The 27,377-nt window shown below is 39.5% G+C and overlaps 1 protein-coding gene across 2 annotated transcripts in view; it reads left to right on the top strand.

The window, feature by feature from the left end:
* The window catches only part of VGLL4 (vestigial like family member 4), a 96,308-nt gene that overhangs the window by 7,348 nt on the left and 61,583 nt on the right, over positions 1-27,377 (top strand). The window contains exons 1-2 of one of the 2 annotated variants that reach the window (XM_062008383.1): positions 79-95; positions 604-680. In XM_062008383.1, the coding sequence (XP_061864367.1) occupies positions 617-680 (64 nt within the window). In that variant the 5' untranslated portion in view covers positions 79-95; positions 604-616. Of the gene's footprint in view, positions 1-78; positions 96-603; positions 681-27,377 lie in introns of those variants that run through there. The other variant, XM_062008382.1, reaches the window with a different exon arrangement.

Raw genomic sequence — 27,377 nt, 5'->3', positions numbered from 1 at the left:
TCAGTGTATCTATAGATACACCTCCCCAGTGTTCAACTCCATGAGTAAGAAAATTAATGGCTTATAAGCTTTGGATGACTACAGTTTGAGCACAGGTGAGTATGGAGTGCAAGCTTATTAAATGCTATGTATCTAAAACAATCAATGCTCATAGGTAGTTGGGCCAGCTGTCCTCTTCAGATGAGTTGCATCTTTGGGTATTGTCTCAAGTAGCTGTTTATTGGGATGGAAGGCCAGCATATAGGAGGCAAAACCCCTTACAATGTGTAGCAACATACATGAGAAGCAGGTATCAACTTCAGTCAAGTACATGGTGATTTAGTCTTCTGGTTCATTTTGGATGAGTGATTGGTGGGAAAGCTAGTTCCAATGCTTCCTTGTTTTAGCATTAGCTTCATTTTTTAAAATCCCATGCTGGTATAACATAAAATAGAGCCACAGAAACCTGGATTTTTGTTTCTTTGTGGTCATGCACTCTTCATTAGTACTTCCTTCAGTAAAACCTGATGTGTGTGTGCCATGAACAAGTGGCATACCATGTGCTATGTCATTGTCAGGACCCTGTGAGTTTACTCTCTGAAACTTTGACTCTTAATTTTTCAGGATCCGGAGAGGAATGGAGACTCCATTGGATGTTTTGTCGAGAGCAGCATCTCTAGTACATGCTGATGATGAGAAACGTAAGTCTGAAGTTTAGTTCTCTGCTTTGTTGGATCCATATGCTTAGGATTGCTCTCTGTGTCAGCCTAGATGCTGCCTTTATCAATCTTTTCATTTTACTGAACCTAAGATGTGTAGAAAAATGAATTTAAAAGCCTTTCAAAGGTCATCTTCCTGAGGTACAAAACCAGTACATTGAATTTAAGTTGATCAGTGTGCAAGACAGAATCATTCCTCTTATCCTGAAGATGTACTCAACAATTCACGTAAAGGTACCTCTCTTTTTCCAGTTGCATTTGCATTGTTAGGAGACAGAAAGTTGTAATGGAATAGCTGTCAAACTAAGGGTGGTTTGAGAACTCATAGCTCTTAATAATATCAGTTAGATGTATTCTCTTTTAAGAACATGTAACTGGGTAGGTATGAGTGGGCTGCAGAGATTCCTTTTCAGTCCATAAAAACTAGGAGGTGGACTGTTACCATTAGTAATGAGCACTTCGTTTTCCTTTCACTGCCTCTACAAGGTGAGTAGAGGATTTTAACATAGTAAATTATGTCAGTTGCAGCTACAGAGGCTCATGTTGCCAATCATTTGGGTAATAAACACTCATGATAAGTGTTTAAGATGAATTAGCTCGTGTTACAATAATATTTGAAGTTCTTACAAATTGCAGTGTTACTGTGGAGAGCAGACTGTTACCTGCATGCTTGGCAATACGTGTCTTTTGTCAATTCTTTTCTGGGTTCTGTAAGCACTCGGGAAGTAGATACATCTGGGGTATCAGCTGACTAGAGAGATGGTAGTTTGGGTTCACAGGTGCTTTTGTGTATAGCTTCTATGCATATAATCACCTTTTAAGAGGAATTAGGCTTTTTTTCTTTTGGTCTTTGTTGCTTTATTCTGTTTGTATTTTTGAAAAGTAATTGTCTTGAATGTTCTATGAAAGAATTCATTTACTGCTGCAGCTAATCAATTTGCTTCAGTAACTGCAAAGTAAACAAACAGTGTGTTTGGACAAGTCCCAGAATTTTTGCATGTGTTCAAGTAGTCAAGATGACAGTAGCTTGCTCTTTCAGAAGTTCCTGAAGTGAAGGGTTCATACCCTGATGAACTCTTCAGGCTCTTAGCTGTATAATTGATACTGGTTTTGCTGTTATTGCATGTTCACTGTGGTACTGGCTAAGTACCAAGTCTTTACTGACTCCCCTGTAGTGGGGTGATTTGATTGATTGCTGCAGTTATTGACTATTACTGGTAAAATGAATGGCAATGGAAGTCCTTGGGGGAACAGTTTCAACTGTGATTTTGGCCTGGGAGGGTTATCTTGTAAACTAACATGTATTTGCAGAAAAGCAAAAGCTAAACCTATTTTTTTTTTAATACATTTTTAATATGTGCTTTTTGAGCATGTATCCTCATTTCTTTTTAAGCAAAATGGCATTCTTTTTGGTGAATTATTGTCTAAGACTCCAGTTGGATTTTGAGTTCCACAGGGTAGGAATGTTGGGCTGGATTTAGAGAATCCAGAGGAAGTCTTATTCAGTGCAACTTGCATGTGAGGAAGCTGATTTGTATCTGGTTCTGATTTACATTCTTCTAGTCTTACCACTAAGACTTAATTAGATTTATGCCACTCTGCAGCTTCTAACTTATGCTGTCTCTGACTTTGTCCTGCTGTTGTGCATTTTGCACTCCAAGCATGCTATAGTATGAAAAGCTGTTAGAAAGGAAGAAAGGAGTATTCCAGACCAGTCCCTTTACATGCACTTTTTCATGTCAGCTTTTGTTGAAGCGACACCAGCATGACTTTACCTACAGCGTAGGTACTAACAGCTTGAAGTTAGTCTTAATGTTAAATGTAGCAATTATCCTTTGGCTTTCCAGTGAAGTGCCTGGTGTGCTGCTCCTGGGGTTCTAGCAGTGATCCTGTCTGTATTGCTGTGTCCCTTCTTCATTGTGTCTAACATGTAGAATTCCACACAGAGAGTTTCTGATACTCCAGTGATGACCAGGAGTGCCAGATTTTTGTTTGTGTTTTCTTCTTTAAATCAGATTGGTATGTGAACAAAATGCTGAATTTATTTCAGTGATGTTTCTTGTATTTGAATAATATATAACTAATTTTATTATTGATTCATTGGAAAAAAAATCCAGTGAGGTTTTTTTGATACTTCTTATGGTGTCATGAAGTTTCCTGCTTCAAAAGCTTTGAATAAGGATTTCAGATTAATTTAGCTTCGGAAACATTTCTGTCTTAAGCTTGAGTCTTTTATTTTCATGCTGGAATAGACATTTGTCTAACAGATCACTCCTGATGCCCTTTGTGTGTTTCATGTTTGAAATTTTATCCAGTTTTTTTGAATGAAGAGCAAAGGGAAACGAAGCTGTGTGCTGTACTGATACGACACAGCTACCAAGTAACTAGCAGTTACATTCCACTAGTGCAACAAAAAGTCTCCTTAAGACTGTTCAGCTCACCTCAGATGCTGTCATCTAAGCTATATACCATGTAAGATTTGAAAACTACTAATTTGTAAAGCTTGTTTCAGGCAATTAAGATATCCATTTTAACTCTTTATCTCAAAATGATTCCTCTTCAAAGTAGTTCACTGCTAAAGGTTTTATACAAAAACCAAATGTGATCTTTACAGTTCCCTATGAGACAAGTGTATGCATAATGCATATCATTTTTGAGTTAGACTTCTATGTTCCTACACAAGGTATAAAACTAGCCTAAATTGTTAGTGGTCTCTTACTCATGCGTATCAATATATTTCACTGCTTCTTGTCTTGAAAGTGGTAGTACTATTTGCACACAAACCCTTGATCCTCTTGCAGACAGACTGCAAGCTTTTACACCCTGGTGTGCTTTAATCGCATCTCAACCTCCACTTCAAACTAATTTGTATAAATCAGCAGCCTTGAAGTGCATTTATTGAATCCAAGCAGTGCAAATACAAGTTCTTGTCTGCAGCTGGTAGGTATTTGGTTTTGTTCTTGTTTGTCTCTGTGTATTCAGAGAAGGAATAGTAGCAGGATTTATGAATTTAACTCTTTCTGACACGAAGGATCCTCTTCTGTGGGCACTCAATGCAATGCCAAGTTAATAGAGAAGTGTCTCAGTGTGTGTACAAATCACACTCTGTTTAAAAGCAATAGATTTAAAGTTAGCGGCAGTTCCAGAAATGAACGAGATGTATGCACGTGTAGATTTCCCACAATGGTCCTTGGTTTCTTAAACAAACATGACCTTGAGTGTTTTGGATTTGGACTGAGTTTTCTGCACTGCACCTGTGTTGCTAAGGTTGCTCTTCAGTGATAGTTTAGCACTATCTGTGGCTTTCAACCACATCTCTTGCTTTACTTGAGGAACTATATTATATATTGTATTTCAGCAGCTCCCAGTTTCACAGAATCACAGAATGGTAGGGTTGGAAGGGACCTTTAGAGATCATCTTATCCAACCCCCATGCCAAAGCAGGTCCCACCTAGCTCAGGGGCCACAGGAACATGTTCAAGTGGGTTTGGAAATCCTCCAGAGAAGGAGCCTCCACACCCTCCCTGGGCAGCCTGGGCCAGGGCTCCCTCGCCTAAGCAGCAAAGAAGTTTTTCCTTATGTTTAAGTAGAACTTTTTGTGTTCCAGCTTTTGTCCATTACCCTTCATCCTATCACTGGACACTACAGAAAAAAAGTGTTGCCCCATCCCCTTGACATCCACCTTTCAAATACTTGTATTAGTGAGGTTCCCCCTCAGTCTCCTCTTCTCCGGACTAAACAGGCCCAGTTCCCACTGCCTTTCCTCATAAGGAAGATGCTCCAGACCCCTGATTGTCTTGGTGCCCTGCACTGGACTCTCTCCAGCAGCTCCCTGTCCAGTTTAATTCATTCTGAACTTGTCATCAAAGAAAATTTATGATACACATTTGGCTAACTACTTTGTCATGAAAATCATTAATTATGGAGAAGAAATGGTTACTGTAATTTCGTATTTAACTGTTCCCACTGTCATGGAAGCAATTATTTAGACTTATGGTATAGTGGATCTGTACTTCAAAAAAACCCAAACAAACCAAAACAAGCTGAACAAAAGAAAACAGACCCTCCCTCAGAGCTGGTAACAGTTAAAGGGGAAGGTAAAGATATTTCCTGATGGAGTTCATTGTTTACTTATTATCCAAACTTGGTCTTCCATTTCAGCGGAAGGAAAGCATACAATGATGTCATTATCAACCAGTCATCATTACAGCCTGTCACTAATTGCTTACTTGATAATGGTGAAGGGAAAGGATACAGCAAGTCCATGTTGTTTATGAGCAGACATTCAGTGCCAGCGTAGCTAATGTGCAACTTTTTTATCTCTAAGTGGCATCTCTAAGGTTTTGTTTGGCTTCTTTTTATTCAGTGCTTCAGGAGTAGGCTTTACGTGAAGTGACCATCTGTAAGACCAGTGTATATATGCTGCTATTAATGCTCTCATGTCTGGAAACCTTATCACCTATGGGGGTTATTGTAACATTGTGAAAATCAAGGTTACAATTTAATGCTTGATACTGCTCACGCCTCCTCTGCTTTTTCAGTACTGCTCTTACTGAGTTGGACTGATTTCTCATACCTCCAGGAATCAAGTTGGCTGTTTTCAGAAGGCAACAATATAAGCTGGTAGAATTAGTAATTGGGTAAAGACAAATAATTAGTGAAAGTAGAGTTTTTAGTCCCATAATTGTGCTGAACAGCAAGTGTTCAGATGTAAAGGAAGATTATAGTTTCATATGTAGCACATATGAAAACAAGAAGGTTGGGAACTGGTCTTTCAATTATAAACAGTATTCTAAAGGCACTTTCATGTTATTGAGAAAATAGTGAAGGAAAATGCTAATAAGGACTGTCACTTGCAGACTATGTCAAAACTTCGTATACTGAGCCTGTGCTGATTTTGTAGTAACACCTCACCCTTCCCTCCAGTACATGGGTTCAGTTTAAGAATATGAGAATGAATGAGAAACACACATTGTTTCTCACTCTTTCAGGATACTACAGTGAAAAATCTGTTTCTGGCAAGCTGAAGAAAGTACACTTCCACAGGGAAATAAAAGGGTTTGGAAACAGCTAATAAATGGCACAATCAAGCCCTGGGTATAGTTTTGCATTCTAATGCATTGTACCAAATCCATACCTGTTCAGTCTTGATTTATGTTTTGAAAAGCTGATACAGGACTATCTTTGATCAAGCCATGCTTCTTGCACATGCACCAGCAGTCGCTTGCGTCATCTTTGCATGCATGGGAGCCTGGAACTACTATTCCACACTTCTTGCCTGTGAACACTACTGTTGTTTGGCAACAGTTTCTTTTATGTGGTTTAAGTTTAGTAATTAATACATCAAATAATTAAGCTACACCACACAGCTGATATTTCTTGTACAGAAGAATTATTGTACTTTAAAATCCCTGCCCTAATAGACTTGGCAATAAAATCCTCACGTAGACAAGACCTGCAAAACAGTTTTTACTGTTCTTCATTCATATCAATCAGTTCCTTTAGGAGAATGAATTTTGTGCTGGCTACCATCTTATAGTAAATATGCAATGAATATCAGCTGATCCTAAAAAAAGAGATTGCTTTAAGTCTGAGTTGAGAACAATTTCTTTTATAACACTCTTGAAGAGGATGATGACTCTGTGAGCTTATTCTTTTTAAATACAAATCAAGCAGTATTTATAGTAGAATTAGACTTGAATGTTGTTATTTCTGTTGAAAGTATTAATGGTGAGATAATTGTACTATTACCAGGACTTTCCACCTGTTTGTATAGCAAATTATCATAGAATCATAGAATGGTAGGGACTAGAAGGGACTTTTAGAGATCATCCAGTCCAATCCCCCTGCAGAAGCAGGTCAACCTAGATCAGGTCATATAGGAATATGTCCAGGCAGGTCTTGAAGACCTCCAAGGAAGGAGCCTCACAACCCCTCTGGACAGCCTGTGCCAGGGCTCCCTCACCTGAACAGGGAAATGTTTTTTTTCTTATGTTTAAGTGGAACTTTTTGTCTTCCAGCTTCATCCCATCACCCCTTGTCCTGTTGCTTGCTACTATAGAAAAAATTATGGGCAATAAGCATGAGGCAGCTTTTGATATCAGCACTTTCAGAGGTTTAAATAACTTTTACTGTGTGAGCACTCAAATCAGCATTGCAAATATTTAAGATCCTGAAAGTTTTTTGACTGGCTAAATGGAACTTGGTATAAGAATGCCATCAGTTACAAAGACAGTCTCAACAATCAGTTTCCTTTGAGGTTTGCTTGTGGGGGGAGTTTTCTTGCAGTTGTTTTTGTGTTTTGGTTTGAGTTTTTTGATGAGAGATTCATCTTGAGAAAAATGGAAAACAGTGAGAGCATTTTTACACGGTAGTAGTGGTATGACACAGTCCTTGCTTATTTTCTCTTCCCAAGTTTGCCTTGTTCTGAGTAGAACCAGAAGGAATAATGCATGCTTGTAATAAGGATGGTAAATATTATATAGCAAAGTTAATACTTCAATCATTGAGAAATTTCCAATAGAACACAATTTTGTCACGTGATTTGCCTTTTGCATTTCGATTTGCACATACATGTTCAAAATATATACAGGCCTTATAACAAAGAAAGAAACTGAAAAAGTCTTAACTATGTGTTGTAGTTATTTCAATATTGCTTTTCATTTATGCAACGTTTGTTGAAGGAGTGCAAGGGAATTGATTTGGTTCCATAAGGGCAAGCTGGAGAGTATTTACAGTTCTTTTCAAATCTAAAATGTGTACTCAACCTTAATTCTTATATAGACTTTTGATGGTAGACTGTTTTCCCTTCATGCTTGAGTTGTTCGTTCTGTGTTCCCAGTTGTAGGTGTAATACATTGCATAGTTTAGTACATCACTACTTCTATGTTTTGTGTTTATTGCTTTGTCGTTATTTCTGTAGCTTGTGATTATTTTATTCACCTAACAACACTGAGAGTATTAATGTTATCTGTAGTACTCTGTGCTGTACAAATACATGGGAAAAGGTAGCCCCTGTTCTCAAGACAGAACGTCAAGGGCATGAAGCAGAGCACCAGGATCTTGATATGGGGCTGCTTCTGATGAACCAGTGGGTCAGAGGCAGAGATGGATACTCATGTTCCCCCATTCTTAGTTGTAGCACCTTATTCTCCCCACTGCTAATGCCACAGCTGAATCCTGTGCAGAGCAGCCTGGAAAAAAAATCCCATCAGAGTGTGTTGCCATGAGCAGTGTTGCTATGGTGGAATTTAGTGGGTAGGCAGAACTTCTGCTTTTCTCCTTGGAACTCCTGCTTTTGGAATGTTCAGGAAATGAATTGGTGTTGCCTTTTCCAGCAGCTCATAGCTGCAACATAGAACTGCTCATAGGGAAACTGTCCTTAAGAATTTGCTTTGAAGAGTGGTGTGCTATTTGTGTCCCTTTACCTGGGCATGTTTGCAGACATCACTGGCAGCAGAACTGGCTACATCACTGACTTGTTTTTTTCCCAATCACTGACTTGTTTTTTTCCAATTTAGGTTAGATTAAAACTCCCCTTATAATGAAGAAGTTGTATGTGATGCTTCTACTAAAAATCTTGCTTCCTTTGACATTCAGGACTCTTCCAGTAAACGGAGGTGTCATTTTTGATCTTAACTTCTTTTGTTTTGGAGGATGATACTTGCTGAAATGCTACTTGACCAGGTTGAGGGCAATAGAAACACCTTAACCTAGGTTTTTCTTTTGCATTCTGTAAATAAATGTAACAGTATTTTCTATGCATGTGGTTCTTCTGTGCTTTCACAGTTTGGGTTTTTTAATCAGGGTTTGTCTATTCTTGGATGTCTCTTATTAACAAGCCCAGAGCAACCTTTCATTTAGAGCTTGACTTCTTCAGAATACTTTTGCCTTACTGAGTTTAAGGGAGGATAAGAAGTGTCTCTTGGTTATGTTTCTCATGAAAATAAGTGGACTCTCCATATGGATGTTTTTCTTCTTTTGTGATAAATTACATTATTGATTTGGTTGTATTCCTACCAGATTGGTAATTGGGTATTCATCCAATCCAATCTGTTAACTCAGAGAAGAGACAGATATTAAATACAGACCAAGAGTTAGGTCATGAAAATTAGAGGTATGGTTAGACATCAGTGTTTTGCAACTCAGTTTTAATTTACTGAATTCTTGATTTGCAGAAATTAATGCACAATTAAGTAATTGAATAGCTTTTATGAGTTACTGACTGTGCATGTGGTCAGAGCTTGTCTGTGATAAGGTAAAATTCCTGTTTTGCTAGATTCCTTCAAGAAAAGCTACTTTCTAAGCAGCATTAGCAAAAGACTACATTTGCAATTCCTCAGCAGCCATGAGAGGTGTTAAAAGTAGATTTGTCAAGTAGTCATTTGTGTAACGTTTGATGGATGGCAGGGGAAGAGAAGGAGCTCTGTTAGTTTTGGAGAGGTTTGCGTCATGAATCATCTTTTTTTGTTTTTTCCTCAAAGGGGGAAAAGTATGGAAGTGTGATGTTTCAGTTTAGTAGTAATGTGATGGAAAAACATATGTGGTTTGGTCCTTGAGATGCAGCCCAAATCATCTGTTGTTGCTGTATGAACACCAAAAGCTTTAAGTAATAACAGTCTCATTAATAATGTGCCTAGTGTTCTACCTTTAAATTTATGGACCATACAGGCCAGAAAATAACATCTTCTCTGTTTAAAAAATCAGCTGATCTATCTTTTTAGTGGGATATCAGAGTGGCTGAATTCCTGACCTTCTCCTCTTTGTCTTTCAAAAACCTGTAGCTGTTTGTATGGTTTGGCATTTCAGAGAGTAGCTTCCTGTGAATGGTGTTGGGGCCATTTTTAGGGTTTCCTTGGAAGTAGGAGTGGTCAGTAGGATAACTGGTTGTCTAGGCTGTTGGTTGTTTTAAAAAGATAAAATAAAACCCTCTTACCTCCAGAAAGCTTCACCCTTTTTTTCCTCAAACCTTACTGTCACGAGGAAATAATGAGCAGAGTTATGTTTTCAACTTGTTAAATAGGCTGGAAAATGTGGCAATTGTTTGCCCGGCGCCTAGATGTATTTCACTAGGGGAAGAACACCATTAGCATAACCAGTGGAGTGATGGTAATGCCTTCAGCAACAAAAGTCTCTACACACTTTTTTTCAAATTAATTTTCTAAAACATTAACAAGAGCTTCAGCTGCCTACAGTTTGTAAACATGTTGGAGCATCCTTCAAAATACCAGCTGTTTCTACCCAAGCTGCACTAGCTCAGGAACTAGGCTGCGCGGGGTTCCTGAACAGCATCAACCAGACAGTGTGGCTTTCCTTTCTGAATCCCTTTTAGCTGATGGGTGATAAAATATTTGCAGTGATTGCTGGTGGCATTACCTCCCATCTAAAGGATGTTTACAGAAACACTATCTCTTTAAATGTTGTTTGGCAAATGAGAGGGGAAGGAATCTTCTTACTAGAATGGAATTTGTCATCAGATACCAACCATTGCTCCAAATATTGCAGCTGACTGAATACCATGTTGTTAAGCAGGATACATAACTGTATGGAACTTGTCAATGCACGTGCTTCTACACAATTGTAGTTTCTGAATCGCTGTACTTAGAACCTTGTGCTCAGTTTGTCTGTTTCACAGTAATATGTGTTTGTTTTATCCTGAGTTTGGAAACAATGCAGGGAAGTTTTCCAGTCATTAGGTTTAGTCTGTGAAGTTGTCTGGCAGTGGCTGAAAGGAGTGGGGCAGAGTTAGGAAGAGGAAAGGAGTTAAAATATTTTAGAAATACTTTGGTTTCAGTACAGTCACTGTTATTTATCTGTTGTTCCTTACTGAACAGTTTTTGGAGGTACTCAGTTCAGTGCTTCATGCCTGTGTCTGGAAAGGCTGGAAATGAAGTGCTTTACGGCTTCCTGGTTGCCTCTTGCCACTAGCCATGCTGTGCCTCCCCTTGCATCTACCCACCAGATGCCATGCATTCTGGAGTGACTGTAATTCATTTTCCAGATGGCAAAGCAGGGCTGTTTGAGAAGGAGAATGTCTTTGGTGCAGCGTTGAAATTCTTAGTTTTGCTCATGCAGGCAGGCAAATCTGGAGGTACCTTTTTCTGTAAGCAAATGACAAGATTTTGTTTAAAGGAGGAGAAAGGAGGACTGAGTAAACTTTGTTTTCAGATAAGGTTTTAAAAGCTGTGCTGAAAAAAGGTGTGGTTTTGGTATTTATACACACAGTACTAATGTTGTAAAGATGATTCTTTTAGAAGCAATGCAATGTTGAAAGTGAGGTGGTCCTATACGATCTTTACTCCTGGTTCAGTTTAAATAGACTTTAGTGAAACTATCATAGTGTCTTTCCAGTTCTGCTGTAAGTAGAGATGTGCAAGTTTCTGGTTAATGAGCATATGTGTGGTAATTTCTTTTTCTGTGCTTGCAACCCGTTTTATTTATGGTGTGCCAGTCAAATTCTGACCTGAAGGAGCTGGGATCTGAGCATGGGTATTCCAGTCCAAGATTAGTGTCCTAAGTAATGGCTTATGAAGTAAAAGGAGGATAAAGTCAATTGTCACACTCTGTTTTACAAAGTCAAGCCTTTTATTCTGTTAAGGAAAAAAAACCAACCAAAAAGGCAGCAGTACTTTGTTTAATACTGAAGAGAACAGTTTTCTCCCCCAAGAAGCAAACACCAAAGTTACTTGCTTTTAATGTTTCCTATCTTCTGCTGCTGAACCAAAAATCAATTACTTATGTAAGCATAATTCCAGCCACGAATCTGCTATGCAGCTATAAACAATGTCAGTACAGAAACTTCTGTCATCCATGAGCTTAAAAGGAGAAATGCTGCTTATTTAGTAAATTGAAGAGTGCAGAGTGATTTATTGCCCTAAGGTCCCCCAAAACACTCCACAGTATTACGTGACCACTTTTGTCCCTCCACTACAACAGTAGTGTGTTAAGTGATAATACTTTTGCAACACTAGATTTAAGTTTACTTTATATATATATTTATTGCTTTGTAAGAGTGAATAATTTTAAACAGTAGTTTAAAGCAGAAGTAGGGTTTTGTGTGTTCTTTATAATTTTCCTATGTGCACTAGGCTTAACCTGAAACTGTGGCAATAGGTGTAACTGCTTTTCTTTTCTGACTCATGCACGTATTGTATGTTTGGCTCATGTGAAAACACCTGTGTTATACAATTGTAACTTTACTACTATCAGTCCTCGTCCTTGATTTGCTTTCTTTAGAGTTGGGTGTATCTGGCTTAAATAGCAAAAGAGTGACAGTTCATCTGTGACTCCATCTGTGTCTCTCTCCAGTTTTTGTACCACAGTGCACCTCTCAGCCTAACCTGGAAAGCACGTGAGATACAAACATGCAAAGATGTTACTCTCCCCTCTGGATACACCACCAAAGTATGAGATAAGTTAATGACCTCTTCCAGTATTTTTATATCCCTGAGTTATCTCATCAATACAGTGGCTTTCAAATAGTGGCCTACATTTCAAATACGTCACAGTTCATCAGTTATCCTCCAATGGAAATCCGTGATCTTACTATGCAGGGGCTCTGTCTTTGTGAGAATTACAGAATACAGCTGTGGCATAATGCTGTCACTGACCATCATTGTATTGTTTTGCATGTTGTCATATTTACCTACCCAAACTATTCCTTTGTTTCAAAAGAACGAGCTCTGTTTTTCAAAATGTAGTTGATTAGTTCCTTAGCATTAAATGTATTAACATTTAAAGTAGTCCTTAAGAAAATTGTTATAAATTGATAATAGGATTGTTCTCTTAAATAAAATGTGGGAGACATTCAGGCTTAATACCATTTTTCAGTGTTTGAATACAAAGGAAAGTAATGGGCTTTCTGTTTGACTTTCTCTGGAAATGTTAAAATCTTTTCTGCAAAAAATCTAGGTAGGGTTGTGGGATTTTTTGGTTTTGTTTTTCATAGAATCACAGAATTGTTTTGATTGGAAAAGTCCTTGAAGCTCCTGGAGTCCAAGCCCTCCCCTCACACTGCCAAGCCCACCACTAAGACATGGCCCTCAGCTCCATGGCTTTGCAATATCTCCAGGGCTGGGGATGATTCCCCCAGCTCCCTGGGCAGCCTGGGACAGGGGCTAACAACCCTGTCAGGGAAACAGTTCAGCCTCAGCTCCAATCTTAGTCTCCATTATAATAATAATTAACTAGTCTTGATGAAAACCCCTGAGCACTCTGACTCTCCTTGACTAAAGTACTTGATAGACCATCTGATTTAAGAGCAATAGCTGGTTACATGAATATCTTGTGGTTCCATGAGGCAGTGGGTCAGCTGCATTAATCCCTTTGACTGAACTTCTCACGACTCTCAACAGATATTTTGCCTTTAAAGGTCAGTTTAACTATCTGACCAGACAAGCTCCTTGCTTCCCAGAGCATGCCAAACAGAGCTCAGAACTGGAATGTAGTTTGAATGAAATTTCATGATTTTCACTTCCTTAGTTATTGAACCAAATCTCACGATACCCACTTTTGTAACAGCTGGCAGAGCATATTTTAAAGGAATACTAAAGACTGAGAAGAAAAAGATTCTACAAATAATTAGAATGTGTAGTTCTATATACTTTAAGACAGAATCATTGCAGTGTATTTTTTGTAATGTTTACCTATGTTACAATAGTATATAGAAGCATGGCTGTGCTCGGCCTTGGAAAACATGCACCATTAAATCCCCATCCAAAATGTGTGGCATGCACATCTGTGGTGCCAGAAACAGTCACAGAGGGCTGGTCAATTAATGGAATCAAATACCATTCCTGAAACTGGAAGTAGCAAGGCAAATTTGCCCCTCAGAAGACCAGAGGAAGGCATGAAGATTCAGCAAATTGTAAGCTCTCAGCAGGAAACTGTTGGCTCTTACAATTAGGAGCATTTGTATAAGGCATTTTCAGGGAGAGTCATCATTTGCTTCTCTGTTGGAGTATAAGACCTGTTTGACCACAGCAGAATTACATGTCTTAGGGCTGCCCAAAGTCTGCAGGAGGTATTTGAAGGGCATCTGTTCTGAACCGTGGACAGTTACTTCCCAGCTCACACCTGGAGAGCCCCAGGTTTGCCTGTGTGGTGGAGCTGTGCTGGAATGGAATGTGGGTGTTGAATCTCTCTGGGCATTCCTGTGAGGAACTGGGGACTTTGTGTCCCAGATTGATTCAGGATTATGTGGAAGAATATGTAAGCAGGCTTGCATGTGTGAATTACTACCGTTTACTATGGTGCTCAATGATAGGAGTATTTCCTCCATGATGTGATTTACAATGTCATTTGGCATGTGTATGTTTTGTCAGTCTACTATATGGAGGGGTGATCTTATTCATGTTTATAAATATCTGAAGGGTGGGTGTGAGGCTGGAGCCAGGCTGTTCTCAGTGATGGCCAATGATAAGACAAGGGGCAATGAGTACAAGCTGGAACAGAAGAGGTTCCAAAGAGACAAAAGGAAGAGTTTGTTCCCTGTTGAGGTGAGGGAGCCCTGGCAGGGGCTGCCCAGATGGGCTGTGGAGTCTCCTTCTCTAGAGACATTCAAACCCAGCTGGATGAGTTCCTGTGTGCCCTTCTCTAGGTGGTGCTGCTCTGGCAGGGGGGCTGCACTGATTGGTCCCTTCCAGCCCTTAAGATTCAGTGATTTTGTGATATGAAAACTTCAGCGTTTTATTGCCACTAATAGTTAATAAAATAATCTTGTGCAATACTGATTTCTCAACCAGCATCTTTGCTGAAGGGTTCAAAAACTATTGTGTGGTCAGAAGAGGAAAAAAATTACAATGTTTCTTGATTTAACTCTCCCTTCAAAACTTAATATCTCCATTTCTATAGGTGGAGAAGGAGCAAACAAATTGGTACCCCCACATAACTATGGTGTCGTGCTGAAATAACAACTTGAGTCTTAAGTAGCTGCCTTTATTGTTATGTGCTTGCCCAGCCAGACTGTTTTTATTTGTCTCTGATCTTTTGATTGTCTGGCAGGTCTAATTTAAAATTATGTTTCTTTTCACTTCTCTGAAACAGGGCATAGTGGCATTATAGGCTGTTCCACTGACCTTAATGCAGTCATGTTTAATGCTACTGTCTTCCTGCTTTCAGTTACGCTCAAATAGTAACGAGAGGAAGACTGTGACAACAGAATAGTGTAGGTCTCCACTATTACTTCTGGTTGTTGCCTCCTATTGGTCACTGATCTGTCCAAACATGCTTGTTCATACTCTCCTTGCCTATTTCAGTTACTAGTAACAATAGTTTTCTACCTTCTGGTAGCACTCGAGTAATTTCAAGTGCATTTTAAACCAGGACAGATATACACTCACTGCCTTGCTGTGTTGTACTAGAAAGACAATTAGGAGATTAGGGGCCAGAATAGAATGAGTATCACAAGCCTAAAGGAGGTTTTTGTAATGGGATGGCAGGGAGGCAGTTTCTGGTAGAACCAAGTTGTGATCACTCAGATGATCTGTAGCAGAGTGTAACACTGGTGGGGCCTGCCTGCGGACATCCGTGTGTGCTGCTTGCCAGTGGAGGTCCAGGGTGAGGTCTTCTGGCTGAAATGTGAGCTGAGATGTCCTGGGGATTATGCTAGACTTCATGATAGTTATACCAAGCTGAAAGGTGATATGCCAGCAAGACAGGAGCAGTGGACAGCAGACTGCAGTGAATAGTCTTTAGCAGACTTTTTTTCCCCCTGTGATGTACCATGGGATTTCACTCATGTTTTATGAGTATAACGAACATGTTCCAAGTACTAAAGAAAGAGTTTCATGGAAGACCTTTTATATATTTCTCAATTTGGATTCTGAATATATTTTTATGATCACTTATTTCCTTTTCCCAGTTGGAAAGAGGTTGAAATTGCATATTCATTGAAGTAAGTGGAAAACACTTCTGTAAATGAAGTTAGTTTGTGACTTCTTTTCCTTTGACTGTTATTACACACAAAACAAAGATAACGAATTTCTCCAGTAGGTGTAGAATACCTGTTGTATCCTGTGAGCTATAGAAACTCAGGTGTTAACAGGAATTTCTAAAAGTCTCTTTCACTTACTAATTTGTATTACTTGTTGCAAGTTCAGACACTGATTGTTACTGTGAAAATTCAGCGATACATGGCCTTGATTTGTTGTCTGATGTGATTGTTGCTTTAAGTACTGGATGCAATGCCTCGAGCTGCTTGGAAATGCTACTAGAGTAGAAGTAGCTTCTGCTAAAATGCTCTTTTTCTGAACAAGTTTAGTAATTTCCAATGGATGGGACAAGCTTAGTCACTGACACATGTCCTTTTCTTGATCACTTTACTTATCTTTATGTGAGTTACTTCTGTTAAAGCAACTTGGAATTCTCTTTATCCTCCACTTTGGAGGACAGATGACTTTTTACTGCTTTCTTGTAAAATATTACATCTCAACATTTAAAGACAAATGTATCTAACCTGAATTTAAGATAAAATTCATTGGTGAGCTCTCACTTTTAGTTTCTCCTCCACAATCTTGGGTGGGGTTTTTCCACCCTCTAACCCAGATCTTCAATTTCTGTCTTTGAACCCTCTCACTGTGACAGCAGACAGGCTTGGTTTAACATTCTGCATGTGATTCTAGCAAAACTTCTGGTTCTCTTTTCATGACACAGTGAAAATGAACAAATCTGCAGTGTACACTTTAAGCATAGGGATGTTTAAATGGTGATTCTGAACAACCGTGTTAGGAAAAGGTGGAGGAGATTTGGAATTATTTTCTGCTGCAGTTGTACAGAATGATTGCAAACAATTTAAAAGAGGGTTGAAAAAGCACACAAAAAGTATGACCAAAAAGCATCTGTGAATGCTGCTGCTACAAGAAATGAAGTCTTCTATAACCTTGTGAAGCATCATATTTTATTTTAGACTGGGAAAACAAAGAGGTTCTCTTCTGATTAACATCAGTTTCCTCCATTTCTCTTCTGGAATTACCCATATGTCTTTTAACAAGTCCAGCTTGTATTAATGATTTCCTACTGTCCAGCAGCTGGTGTGAGCTAGCAGAGTCCTGCAAATCCTGGGCAGTATTTGAGGAGGGAGCTGATGAGGAATGTTAAATGCTCCTCAGCATCTTTGGTTCAGTGACAGTTTGTCTAGCCAATCATTTCATTTTGCATCATTCCCTGTTCTAGGAGATTATATTTTCCAATTTTACTGCTAAGATTTCAAAGAAATTTACCTTTTTTTTCCCCCCTTCAGACATTTTCTTATTTACTTAACCATTGTTTTATGAAAAGATGTGGCAGATATGGTAGCTTCAGAGAGAGTATGTGCTCATCTATTTTTGTAATGAATTCTTTTGGGTTTTTTCTTAAATTAGTTATGTCTAAGTACTGATCTTGACAGTTAAAAATTAAACTGGCTTCCTGTATGCATTCTGTATTTACATTTGTGTTACTGGGAGTAGAATATTAGTTTGAGATGTGCTTTTTTTCTTGTTTTTTTTTTCAGTCAATGCTCAAATACAGACAAAGGAAAATATTTACAGATCTGTATTCATTAAAAAAGAAAATATGAAACAGAACTAAAAGGATTTGTTGTTTATAATGACTAAGGGACAGCTTCGAGAGGGTTCCTGTTTGTGTATTCATGTGATAGTCTGAATGCAGAGGCAGATTTGGCTAAGGCTATGAACAAAGCAATGATTGAATTCTCATATTTAGGGGCCACCAGCAGCAGCTGCTTCTGAACTAGAATTGTTGCAAATCCAGAAAAATGAGTGAATACTAATGACTGGTTTGTACTAATATTAATCCCAAGAAGTACTGGGGATGTGTAGTAGTGTATGAGTACAACCACCCAAGGGTATCTCAGGATCCCCAGGCAGACACCAGCGAAGCTGCTGGTCACCCTGGCAGCTGTAGAAGGCAGCCACATGTACAGGGCTGTACTTTTGCATAATTCTGTACATGAGCTGTGCATGTGTGAGATCTGCATTCATTTACAATCCCTATGACAGTTGTTTTATGCCCTGTGAAACACGACTGTAAGTTCTGGTATCTGTGATAAGTGTATCAAATGCTTTGTCAGCATTAGCCCTCTGCATTCTTTGGGATCTTTCTTGTAATATTCTTCCTACCTGCCATTATGGAGGCAGCATGGTGTGGTTATTCTTTTGTTCCTTGTGAGGGTTGTTAACAGATTGCAGGCTGAAAATGAATGTACAATTTATTGTTGGAATTAAGTTCCGTGGCTAACTGCTTAATTAAATGTTCAACGTGAATTAGTGTCGTTACACTTTTGGTGTTTATGTGGCCATAAGGAAATCCACCTAATGATGTTTGTGAAGCAACTGAAATGATTTTCATTTCAAGCCATTGCACTGAAATTAATTGTATTACTGCAATGAAGTATTTAAAATATTTGATGCTTTTATCCAATAATTAATTATTTAAATGTGGGTTTCTTTCATGTTTTGCTCAAATAGCAAGAAATCATTTGAAGGTACTTTGTTTCACTTGAGAAATTGTTCCTAGAAGAGTGGAACGAAGGTTTGTGGTATCAGCTTCAACTGAAATGTACCCCACTGCAATTTGAGAGTTGCTCTTTTAAAGGTGTATTGCTACCAGTGAGCCAAAGATGTGGTGAGAAATGCAGAAAAATGGGAGTATCCTGTTTTAGTACATTCTTAGTGTGTTTAGCACCATTTCTTTGCAGTGGTGTGAATTGCTTTAGCCTATAATTCATACGCATTTAGGTATATAAATATTTTGAGGCATAATATCAGTATCCAGGTCATGCTGAAATGAATGTATGAGAGGAAAAGTGGAAATCATAGGGAATTCTGTACAGAATTAAGGTGGAGGTTGGGGAGAAATGAATGGACTACTTAAAAGGGAAGTTTTAGGAGGTGTAGCATTATTTCTTAGTCTGCTACAGTGTTATTTTAACCAATAACTCCGTTTTTTTTATCAGAGTGTAGGATTGGGTTTTGTGACTGTACTGTGAGGTAGGTATTGAATCTGTTGTGGTTTATGTCATTGACAACAAGTCTCTCACTTTACTGGTGCTATGTTACACAAATATGAGGAATAACATTAACACAATGCCATGTGGTGACTGCTCAGTTTCTGCTGAATTTGAGATAGAAACTGTGATTTCCATGCTGTGTGGATTGCCAGACTGCAGTTAGCTTTGATCTGGTGGCTCACTGTATTTAAGAACCTTCACCCTTTTGTTGAAGCCATTTTATACAGTGTATGTAGTGCACACAGAAACAGAATACTAACCTTCATTCCTAACTTAATTTACAACCGTGTGGGAAAACTTTAAAGTATAATCATGCTTTTAACAAGAACTGTCCGAGTGGCTACAGGCTTTAGGCTAAACTTCAAACAAGTATTAGTCACTATTTACACTATAGACCAGTGTATTTCTTTGTTAAAAGATGTTTCAGTGAAAGTAGCAACTGGGCTGTGCCTCCCTACTCTCCCAGGTTATCTGCTGGCACAGGAATCCCTGCCTTTGCACAAAGCTTCGGCTCTTTCCCAAGTGTGGATCAGAGATTCTGGCCTCCCACAAATGTCATTGAGTAGTTTTCTGCCCTGTATTCCCTGAGATCAGTTAGCACTTCTGCTAAGGGTGTTACTTCTTTCTGATTCCTTCCCACCATTGCACGTTGAGGAAAGCAGGATTTTATACAACAGCAAAGGAATGGGAATTTCTTGGAACAGTCAGATACTTGTGTCAGATCTCCTCCCAGTTTGTTGTCAATTTTAGGCTGTACACAGATGTTACATCAGTCTTACTTGGAAACTGATACAAAAAACCCCAACTCTGTGAAACTGGTGCAGACCCTTATGATGACAAAGTAGTATCTGTTCAGAGCTTACTCATGCTGATGAACACATGCTACATCAACATACAGCCATTTAAACTGGGTAAGTCTCCATAGGACTCGCTGCAGTTTAATCAGATCAAGAATAAACTTTTCAATTGGAATATTAGAGGGATATACATGTAAGCATGTGGAGACAAGACCTTGATGTTTCTATTAGCTTTTGTATGTGCTTATTTCACTTGGGAGGCCTCACAGTGTAATCAACTGACATTCTGCAGTGACAGCTGTTTATCTAGAATCACTGTCTTACTGAGTTTATGGTAAACACCAGTTCTTACAGTGGCATCCAAAGATACAGAATTTATTCTGAATGAGTGTTGTGCAACAGTTGTATTCCCTTCTTTTCAATTTTTTTTCTTTTTGGAAAGGTAATTTTTTTCCCTTAAAGTGTTGCAAAGTATCAGCTATATGGTAACCTTTGACAGTGCTCAGATGGCATTCCTGATGTTGAATTACAAGCCAGCTGCTGTGAAGGCTGGTGAGGCTAATTGGTTTCTTAGGGATTGTCTTCACTGCACAGACATTCCTGACAAATTCCATTTTCAAGCAAGCAAAGGAAACCTAAATCAAGCAGGCTTTGACCTGAGTTGGTTGGGCTGTCTAGGAGTATAGAACAAAGCCTAAATTAGCAAAGCTTCTGTAACACAAAAGCTGTGTTATTCAAACATCATCCTCTCATGTTAGTCTAACTGGAGATACGTTTCAATCACAGCAGACATTTTACCAGCTCTTCAGAAGCTGTTGGAGCTTTGAATGATCAATATTTGTTAAGTTTGTGGAAAACCTCAGGAGAAAGTGATGTGTGTGAAAGGGACTGCCTGTCATTAAATAAGAACCATCTGAGAGTAGTGACTGTGGTGGAACTAGGGTGTAACTGCTAGTTTGTGAAAACTGTGCTAAACTTGGAAGGTTTATGTGCCACACGTCTAGATTCAGAGAAAAATGGAGGAATGTAGAGACAGTACCTGGCTTGTTAGTGATGGGTTTTCTTGGTGGCATAAAATTTAATAGAAATAAAAATCAGACAGCAGTTTTGACAGGGAATAATGTATTAGTCTGGTGTTTTACACTGGCAGCTCAGTTGATCTGCTATTTGATTATATTAATGACAGGAATTCACTTATGGCATATCTGCTGCAATCTGACAAAATACAAAATGCGTTTTGGCTGTCGAGTTGGGAGAATCGTTAGCAAAGTCGACAGTTGTGGCTCCAGCACCCTGTTTATGTTCTTTGAGCTATCCATGAAGATTGCTTTTCCTAGGGGAAGTGATATGTACACATGGTGAGCTCTGTTGGCGTGGATATGTGATATAACTCTGGCGATACATTGTCCTTTGTAGCTGAATCCTGCTGATGATAAGTCAGTAATGTGAACTTTGATCTTGGGATCATCTGTACTGCAGGTTTTTTACTGAGGCTGCAACCTTGCCAATGCTTATTCCTATGAAGTATATTGTGAAATTCTAATTAATGTGATGTATGTGGATACAGAGTCCTCATTTTGACTAGCTTTCTTGTATTTGTTCTTAATGTAGTCAGACATATCCCGATTTAAATGCAAAGAAGCTGTGAAAGGGCATCTATCTGCAACTAGATTGTTTCCTCCAGTTGAAGTTATGATGTTACTGAGATGTGTAAAGAAGAAGTCAAGAGTATCAGAAGATGTGCATTTCAGCCAGCTTCCCAAGAGCTGTCTGCAGCAGCATTTCAGTCGATGCAATGCTAGGCTTGCAAATCAGGACTTACAGGCAAGAATTAGCAGCCTACAGTCACTTTTCTGGATCTAATTGACTTTGCAGAGGGTAAATGCTTGCTGTGTTTACTTGTGAGGAGATCAAATCTTCTACCTCATGGTCACTGGAGTAATCCAAACTCCACCTGTACTTTTTTTTTCTGGGAATTTCTGCCACTTTGCAGTTTCTTTTTATACATTTAATTCTGCCTGGATCAGAGAAGGGGGAATCATACGGTCCTGTGTTTGTTTGTTTCCTCATGACTGAATTAATGACTTTGTCTCCCTGTAAGCAATGTTTAAAGAAGGCATTCTCCCCTCAGAACACAAATCTAGTGCAATTTATTTCCTCCCTCATCTAAAACTAAAGAGAATGGTTCACAGAATGAGCACGATCTGGAGGGAGGCAAAAGAGGTGTAGGTATTTAATAAGCAACATGTAGTACCAGGATTCTTTTAATAAAGATTTGCCACTGACTGGCTGTCCCATGGCTTTTTAAAGACACTGTCAGTAAATGAACAGGTCAGACAGGTTCTGCCTGAAAAGAATATACAGGCCGAGAATTCTTTTATTTTTAATTACTAGAGTGGATGAAAGCAAGGTGTGGTCTTTGGCCCAGCGTGGAGAATCAGGAACTGACTAGCTTCTATGCCTTTAGGTAAATCTCATCTTCCTGCCTTGATGTCTCCAGCTGCGATATAGGCGTGATACTTGCCTCAGGAGGAAACTGAATATGTTCGGGTTTGCAAGGTTCCTTGGAGATAGAAATTCTGTGCACACAATGTGTTGTCTATATGAGATGTTAGAAAATTAACCTTTCCAATAAGCATGATAAAATAAAAGTACTGATTTGCATGGCTTTAATTTAGTTGCATTCTTTCTTGTCTTTGTGGAATGTAACCAGAAGGTGCCCTGTTAGGACTTTCAAAAACTTCCATCTGAGAATTTCTTCAGTGTGTGTTTTGGATACCTGAGTGTCTGATATGTGAGAAAGGTTAAAATAATGAATTCATCCATAGAAGGAAGATCATAGAATGGTGGGGATTGAAAGGGACCTTTAGAGATCATCCAGTCCAACCCCCTTGCAGAAGCAGGGTCACCTAGATCAGGTCACACAGGAACGTGTGCAGGAGGGTGTTGAAGCCCTCCAAGGAAGGAGCCTCCACAACCCCTCTGGGCAGCCTGTGCCAGGGCTCCCTCACTGAGACACTGAAAGAGTTTTTTCTTATGTTTAAATGGAACTTTTTGTGCTCCAGCTTCATCCCATCACCCTTTGTCCTGTTGCTGGCTACTATAGAAAAAAGTGCTGCCCCAACCTCCTGACACCCACCCTTTAGTTATTTATAAATGTTAATAAGATCCCCCCTCAGTCTCCTCTTCTCCAGACTAAACAGCCCCAGGTCCTGCAGCCTTTCCTCATATGAAAGATGTTCCATTCCCCTGATCATCTTGGTGGCCCTGCACTGGCCTCTCTCCAGCACTTCCCTGTTCCTCTTGAGCTGAGGAGCCCAGAACTGGACACAGGACTCCAGATGAGGCCTCACCAGGGCAGAGTATAGTGGGAGAATAACCTCCCTTGACCTGCTGCCCACACTCTTCTTGATGCATCCCAGGCTGCCATTGGCTTCTTGCCCACGAGGGCACATTACTGGCTCATGTTTAGTTTATTATCAATCAGGACTCCCAGGCCTTTCTCTGCAGAGCTTGATTGAGTGCATTTGATGAATGAGACACCCAAGAAGAAAATGTATTTTTACAGCATTTATCCCTCTGCTTCTGAAGTTGCTGTGTTCTGCCAAACCCAAACATTTTAGCACTTGAAGGTCAGCCTTCAAAATTATTCAGTTAAAAACTTTCTGCCGCTTTCCAGTTTGAAGCTTTTGGTCTCGCTTTGAGTCATAATTTACATGATTCTTTGTTTATCTGTTAGAATTAAAAGCTTAAGAAATAAAAATAAATGGTGTGCAGTTTCTTCAGATGCCCTTGGGAGAAATGGGGCTGTAAGAAAAAACATCAGCGTTGCAGAACTTCGCAATATTGTGGAGTTACAACATCAAGAGCATGGCAGGAGAAAAGAGGTCGCTGCTAGGTTCTAGATTTTCAGGAGTGAAGTCTCTTTATTCCCCTTACTTTACATGATCTGTTGTTGTATTTGGAAATAGAAGACTTAAATACTGTTCGAGGCACATCAGGATTTTGACCCTAGCCCTGTCCTATCTCTGCTGCGCTTCGTTTTTCTTCAGATACGTGTATGAAATACTTGGAAATGCTCAGTTCCTGCGCCGTGGGTTTGAGTTGTTAGCTGTTCGTCCACATATCTGGCGATTTGCATTTCACGGGACTGCAAGTGTGGACAGGAGTGTGTGATATCACTGCAGAGAAGGGTTTAGCTGCTCTCTCCAGCTGTAGAGGCGTGCACTCGCCCTGCCCTAGGGCTGGTTGGGTAAGCGCATGCTGTCAGTTCCTTTTGGCAGAGCACCCAATGAGCCAAGGAAAACGTGTTGGGAGCTGAAGCTGGGGCTGATTGCACAGCTTAGCAGAGGATAGCTGGAACACTGTAGAGATCTCTCTTTTTTTGGGTTGCTTTTTTTTCCTCTCTAGATACAGCTTCACCACTTCAGTGTTTAAATCCACAACCAAAATGACTATCAGGGGGGTGACTCAAGGAGATATAGCGCTGGGAGATGGAGACTGATTACTGGTTTTGTTGCATTTCTCTTCTAATTGCAAATAGTTGTTGTTGTACTTTGTAGGCTTCAACATGTGCATAGACATCACAGGGCTTTATCACTTGGTGTGACAAATACAGTCTGGCTTACAAGAGGTACAGCGAATTGTTTCAGTAATCCTCTTCCACTATAGCCTGTGGGATTAATTTTGGTGGTGATATCTGCTTTGCTTTCTTTGATGCAGGATCTTAACATTGTTTCATGGAGGATTTGAGTCATGCAGATGTAGCTTAAAAAGATGGAAAATGATAACAATTTTTAACCAGTTTAGATATTTCTCAGTTTTATTTCACTGTGTAGCACTGTCAAAAGGGTATTTTAAAATACTTGGAGAGCATGGAATGATTTAATAGGGTGCCTACTTGAATAAAGTGTGTCATAAAGGAAATTAAGCATTTAAAGAAAAAAGAAAATAGCTTATCCACTCTCTTTAAGCTGTATAGTGCTAATGGTCTATTTAGTTGTTTGATTATTTTTAGCCAAGCCAATAGCATGCATGGGGAAATGTATTTCACATCAGTTCTATTGTAGGAAACTGAGGTGATGATGGTATAGAGAAAAATGAGCCTGCTTTGTGGAAGTCACTATAGATACATGTGTATTCATATATGTGTGGGTACATATGTATGAATACATGGCTGGAACAGGTGGCACTGATTATTTTCATGGGTTTTTTTAGTGACTAGAGGTTTTGTAAAATCCATATCTCAATTGTTTGTATATTCAAAGGACTTGAAAAGCCTGAAAGGTGACTTTCTCCATGCTACAAATCTGGAGCAAGTTGATGTGGCTTTGTTTAACCTCTCTATTGTTTTGCTGTTTTCTACTGTTTTTTTTTCTATTGTTTTCCTGCAACTTCATTCATAATGAGTTACCTCTTTGCAAAAATAAGATAGGAAATGATAGGGGAAAAAAAGAAGGATTTGTTTTCTCCATATTAAAAACCCCATTAATTCTAGTGACCTTCTGTTCTGGAGGAAGGATTTGAAGTCTGACCTTTGTGCACTCTCTACTGCCTGTGTCAAAATGTGTTGATGTTCACAAGAAACCCAGAGAGGTGTGTGTTAGCACTTCCACTCTGAGGGCAGCAGCCTGCGAGGCAGAGCCCCTCTGGCAGCCTCATCCCCAGGCCCTGGCCAGGCAGAAGGAAGGAGCTCCATGGTTTGGGGGTCTCCAACACCAAAGTGTTTTGATGAGAGACCAGAGGCAGTGAGCAGCAAAGCAGGCTGAGGTGAGGTGTCTGAGCAAAGGGAGTGCATTGGAAGTTGGGAAGGGATGTTGGCAGGAGAATATGGGAACTGGGACTGGTTGGGCAAGAGTTTGGGACAAGTAGGTACTAGTAAAAGAGTATTAGAAGTTAACATGGGAGTCTGAGACTCAGATCACAGAATCATGTTGATTGGAAAAGACTTTTAAGCTCATAGAGCTCAAAGAGCTCACTCCACGCTGCCAAGCCCGCCACTAACCCACATCCCTCAGCACCTCAGCTACATGGCTTTGCTGTATCTCCAGATAATGGGAAGAGATACGGGAGAGGGGTGAGAGAGGGCCACGTGGTGAGCTGAAAATGGGACAGGACTAAAGGGGCTGGTAAGAGTTTTGCCAGTTTGGCAGAGAGAAGGTTTTCAGCTTACTATTAATTCTTGTGGGCAGTAGTTTTGTGGAGTAGTGGGGACGATGCTGAGGGTGGTTCTTTTATTTCTAACTTTTCCTGTTGGGAAAATCATATACTCAAATAATGTGGTGAAGTTTTGGAATTTTTAAGGTGATCAAATTCAGCTTCTGTGTTAAAAATGCACGGTATACATCAGTCCTTATCATAAACTGGTTCTTACATAAGGCCTCAGTCTCATTTACTGAGAGAGACAGCGCCTGCTGAAAAAACTCTTTGATACGTGTGACTTCTTCCACGTTGCTTAGTGTGGAGCCTAAACTTCTTTTCTGCCTACTGCTCAAGCAAAGCTCAACAGGCAGGAGTATTCAAGTCCTTGTGGGGTTTTTTATGACACTTATCACTCTGCTGCCACAAAGCTTCATAAACCTTTAATTAATCCTCACAACACCTCTTTCATATAATTCAGTTCAATCACTATGCAGGATCAGAGCCAGTAAGTCTTTCTTTACACAAAGTGAAGTGAGGTCCTGTGGGAATATAGCCTCGGAGGTAATGAAATGTGATTATGCAGTACAACTGTGGAAAGATGGCAAACCGGGGTTACCCTGAGAAAATTGTTTTCTGGGCATTTTTTAACTTGTGAGTGTTTGATTTTTACAATCTGTCATGACACTCTGCACATTTTTGTGTGTTAAAATTCGTACGTAGCATTATTCTTCCTGGAAACTAATACGTGTAATGGAAAGAGTAGAACATCTCCAGCTCGGGATTTTGGGCTTCTTGATTTATGATGTTTTGTAACCTTTTTGCTGCTATTTCTTTAATAAAACAAAACCAAAGGAAACCAGCTCAACTAAGACTACTCCCAAAGCCAGGCTTCATTCGGAGAAGTGCGTGTGCTTACCGAACCGGTGCCATGTAGTTCATAGGGCAGTTAGGTCAAGGCTGCTCACACACGTTGGAGTCTTGCCAACACTGACATAAATGCAGTTATGCTGAAAGTTAAGGTTGTAAACTCAGAGCCTTTGATTTTGAGGATGCAGGATCATACTTTCATGCATTGTTTAAATGCTTGTTGGTGCACGTTGTGTCTATTTGTCTCTTCATTTGTCATCATTTCAACAAATCAGCAATGCAGACCAGTGATATGACTCCCTATTTAATTGTCCTGAGCCAGCCCAGGCAATCATTTTCATATGACAGTTTAATTTCTCTAACTTCTGGAAAGAGCAAGCCCAGGATTTTTGGCAAGAACGTGGCTTGCGTAATGAGGCTTTTGCCCTACTGTTTCCCTTACTAAAAAATACCCAACAAAAAACCCCAAGTGCTTGTGAATGACTGAAAATGTAATCTATCTTGAAACCACAGTAGCTGTGCCTAAGCGAGGCTCTCTGTCCTGTCTCATAGACTCCTGCTCCTCTTCCAAATGGGAAAATGACTTTTAATAGGTTCTTTTGTTATTATTTATGGCGAAGTAAATGACATTCTGAAATTGCTTGGAGAGTTATGATACTGGCAATCTTAAAGCAAGACTTGATGGAGAGCAGAAGTTTCCTTTTCCTTAAGAATTGTCTACATAGCAGATGAGTTTGCATATTATTCTTGCATGTGCTTGCTGTATTGAATGGTGTCATGCTAACAGGATGTCTCTGCTCAAATAAGGTCTAGAAGAAGTTTATTTTAATACTTGGTAATTCATTACTGCTTTGTTTCACAATGGGA

This window comes from Colius striatus, chromosome 15 (genome assembly GCF_028858725.1).
Source record: "Colius striatus isolate bColStr4 chromosome 15, bColStr4.1.hap1, whole genome shotgun sequence".
Taxonomy (NCBI): Eukaryota; Metazoa; Chordata; class Aves; order Coliiformes; family Coliidae; genus Colius; species Colius striatus.
The sequence above is the reverse complement of the archived record's forward strand: the minus strand, read 5'-3'. Positions and strand labels throughout refer to the sequence as shown.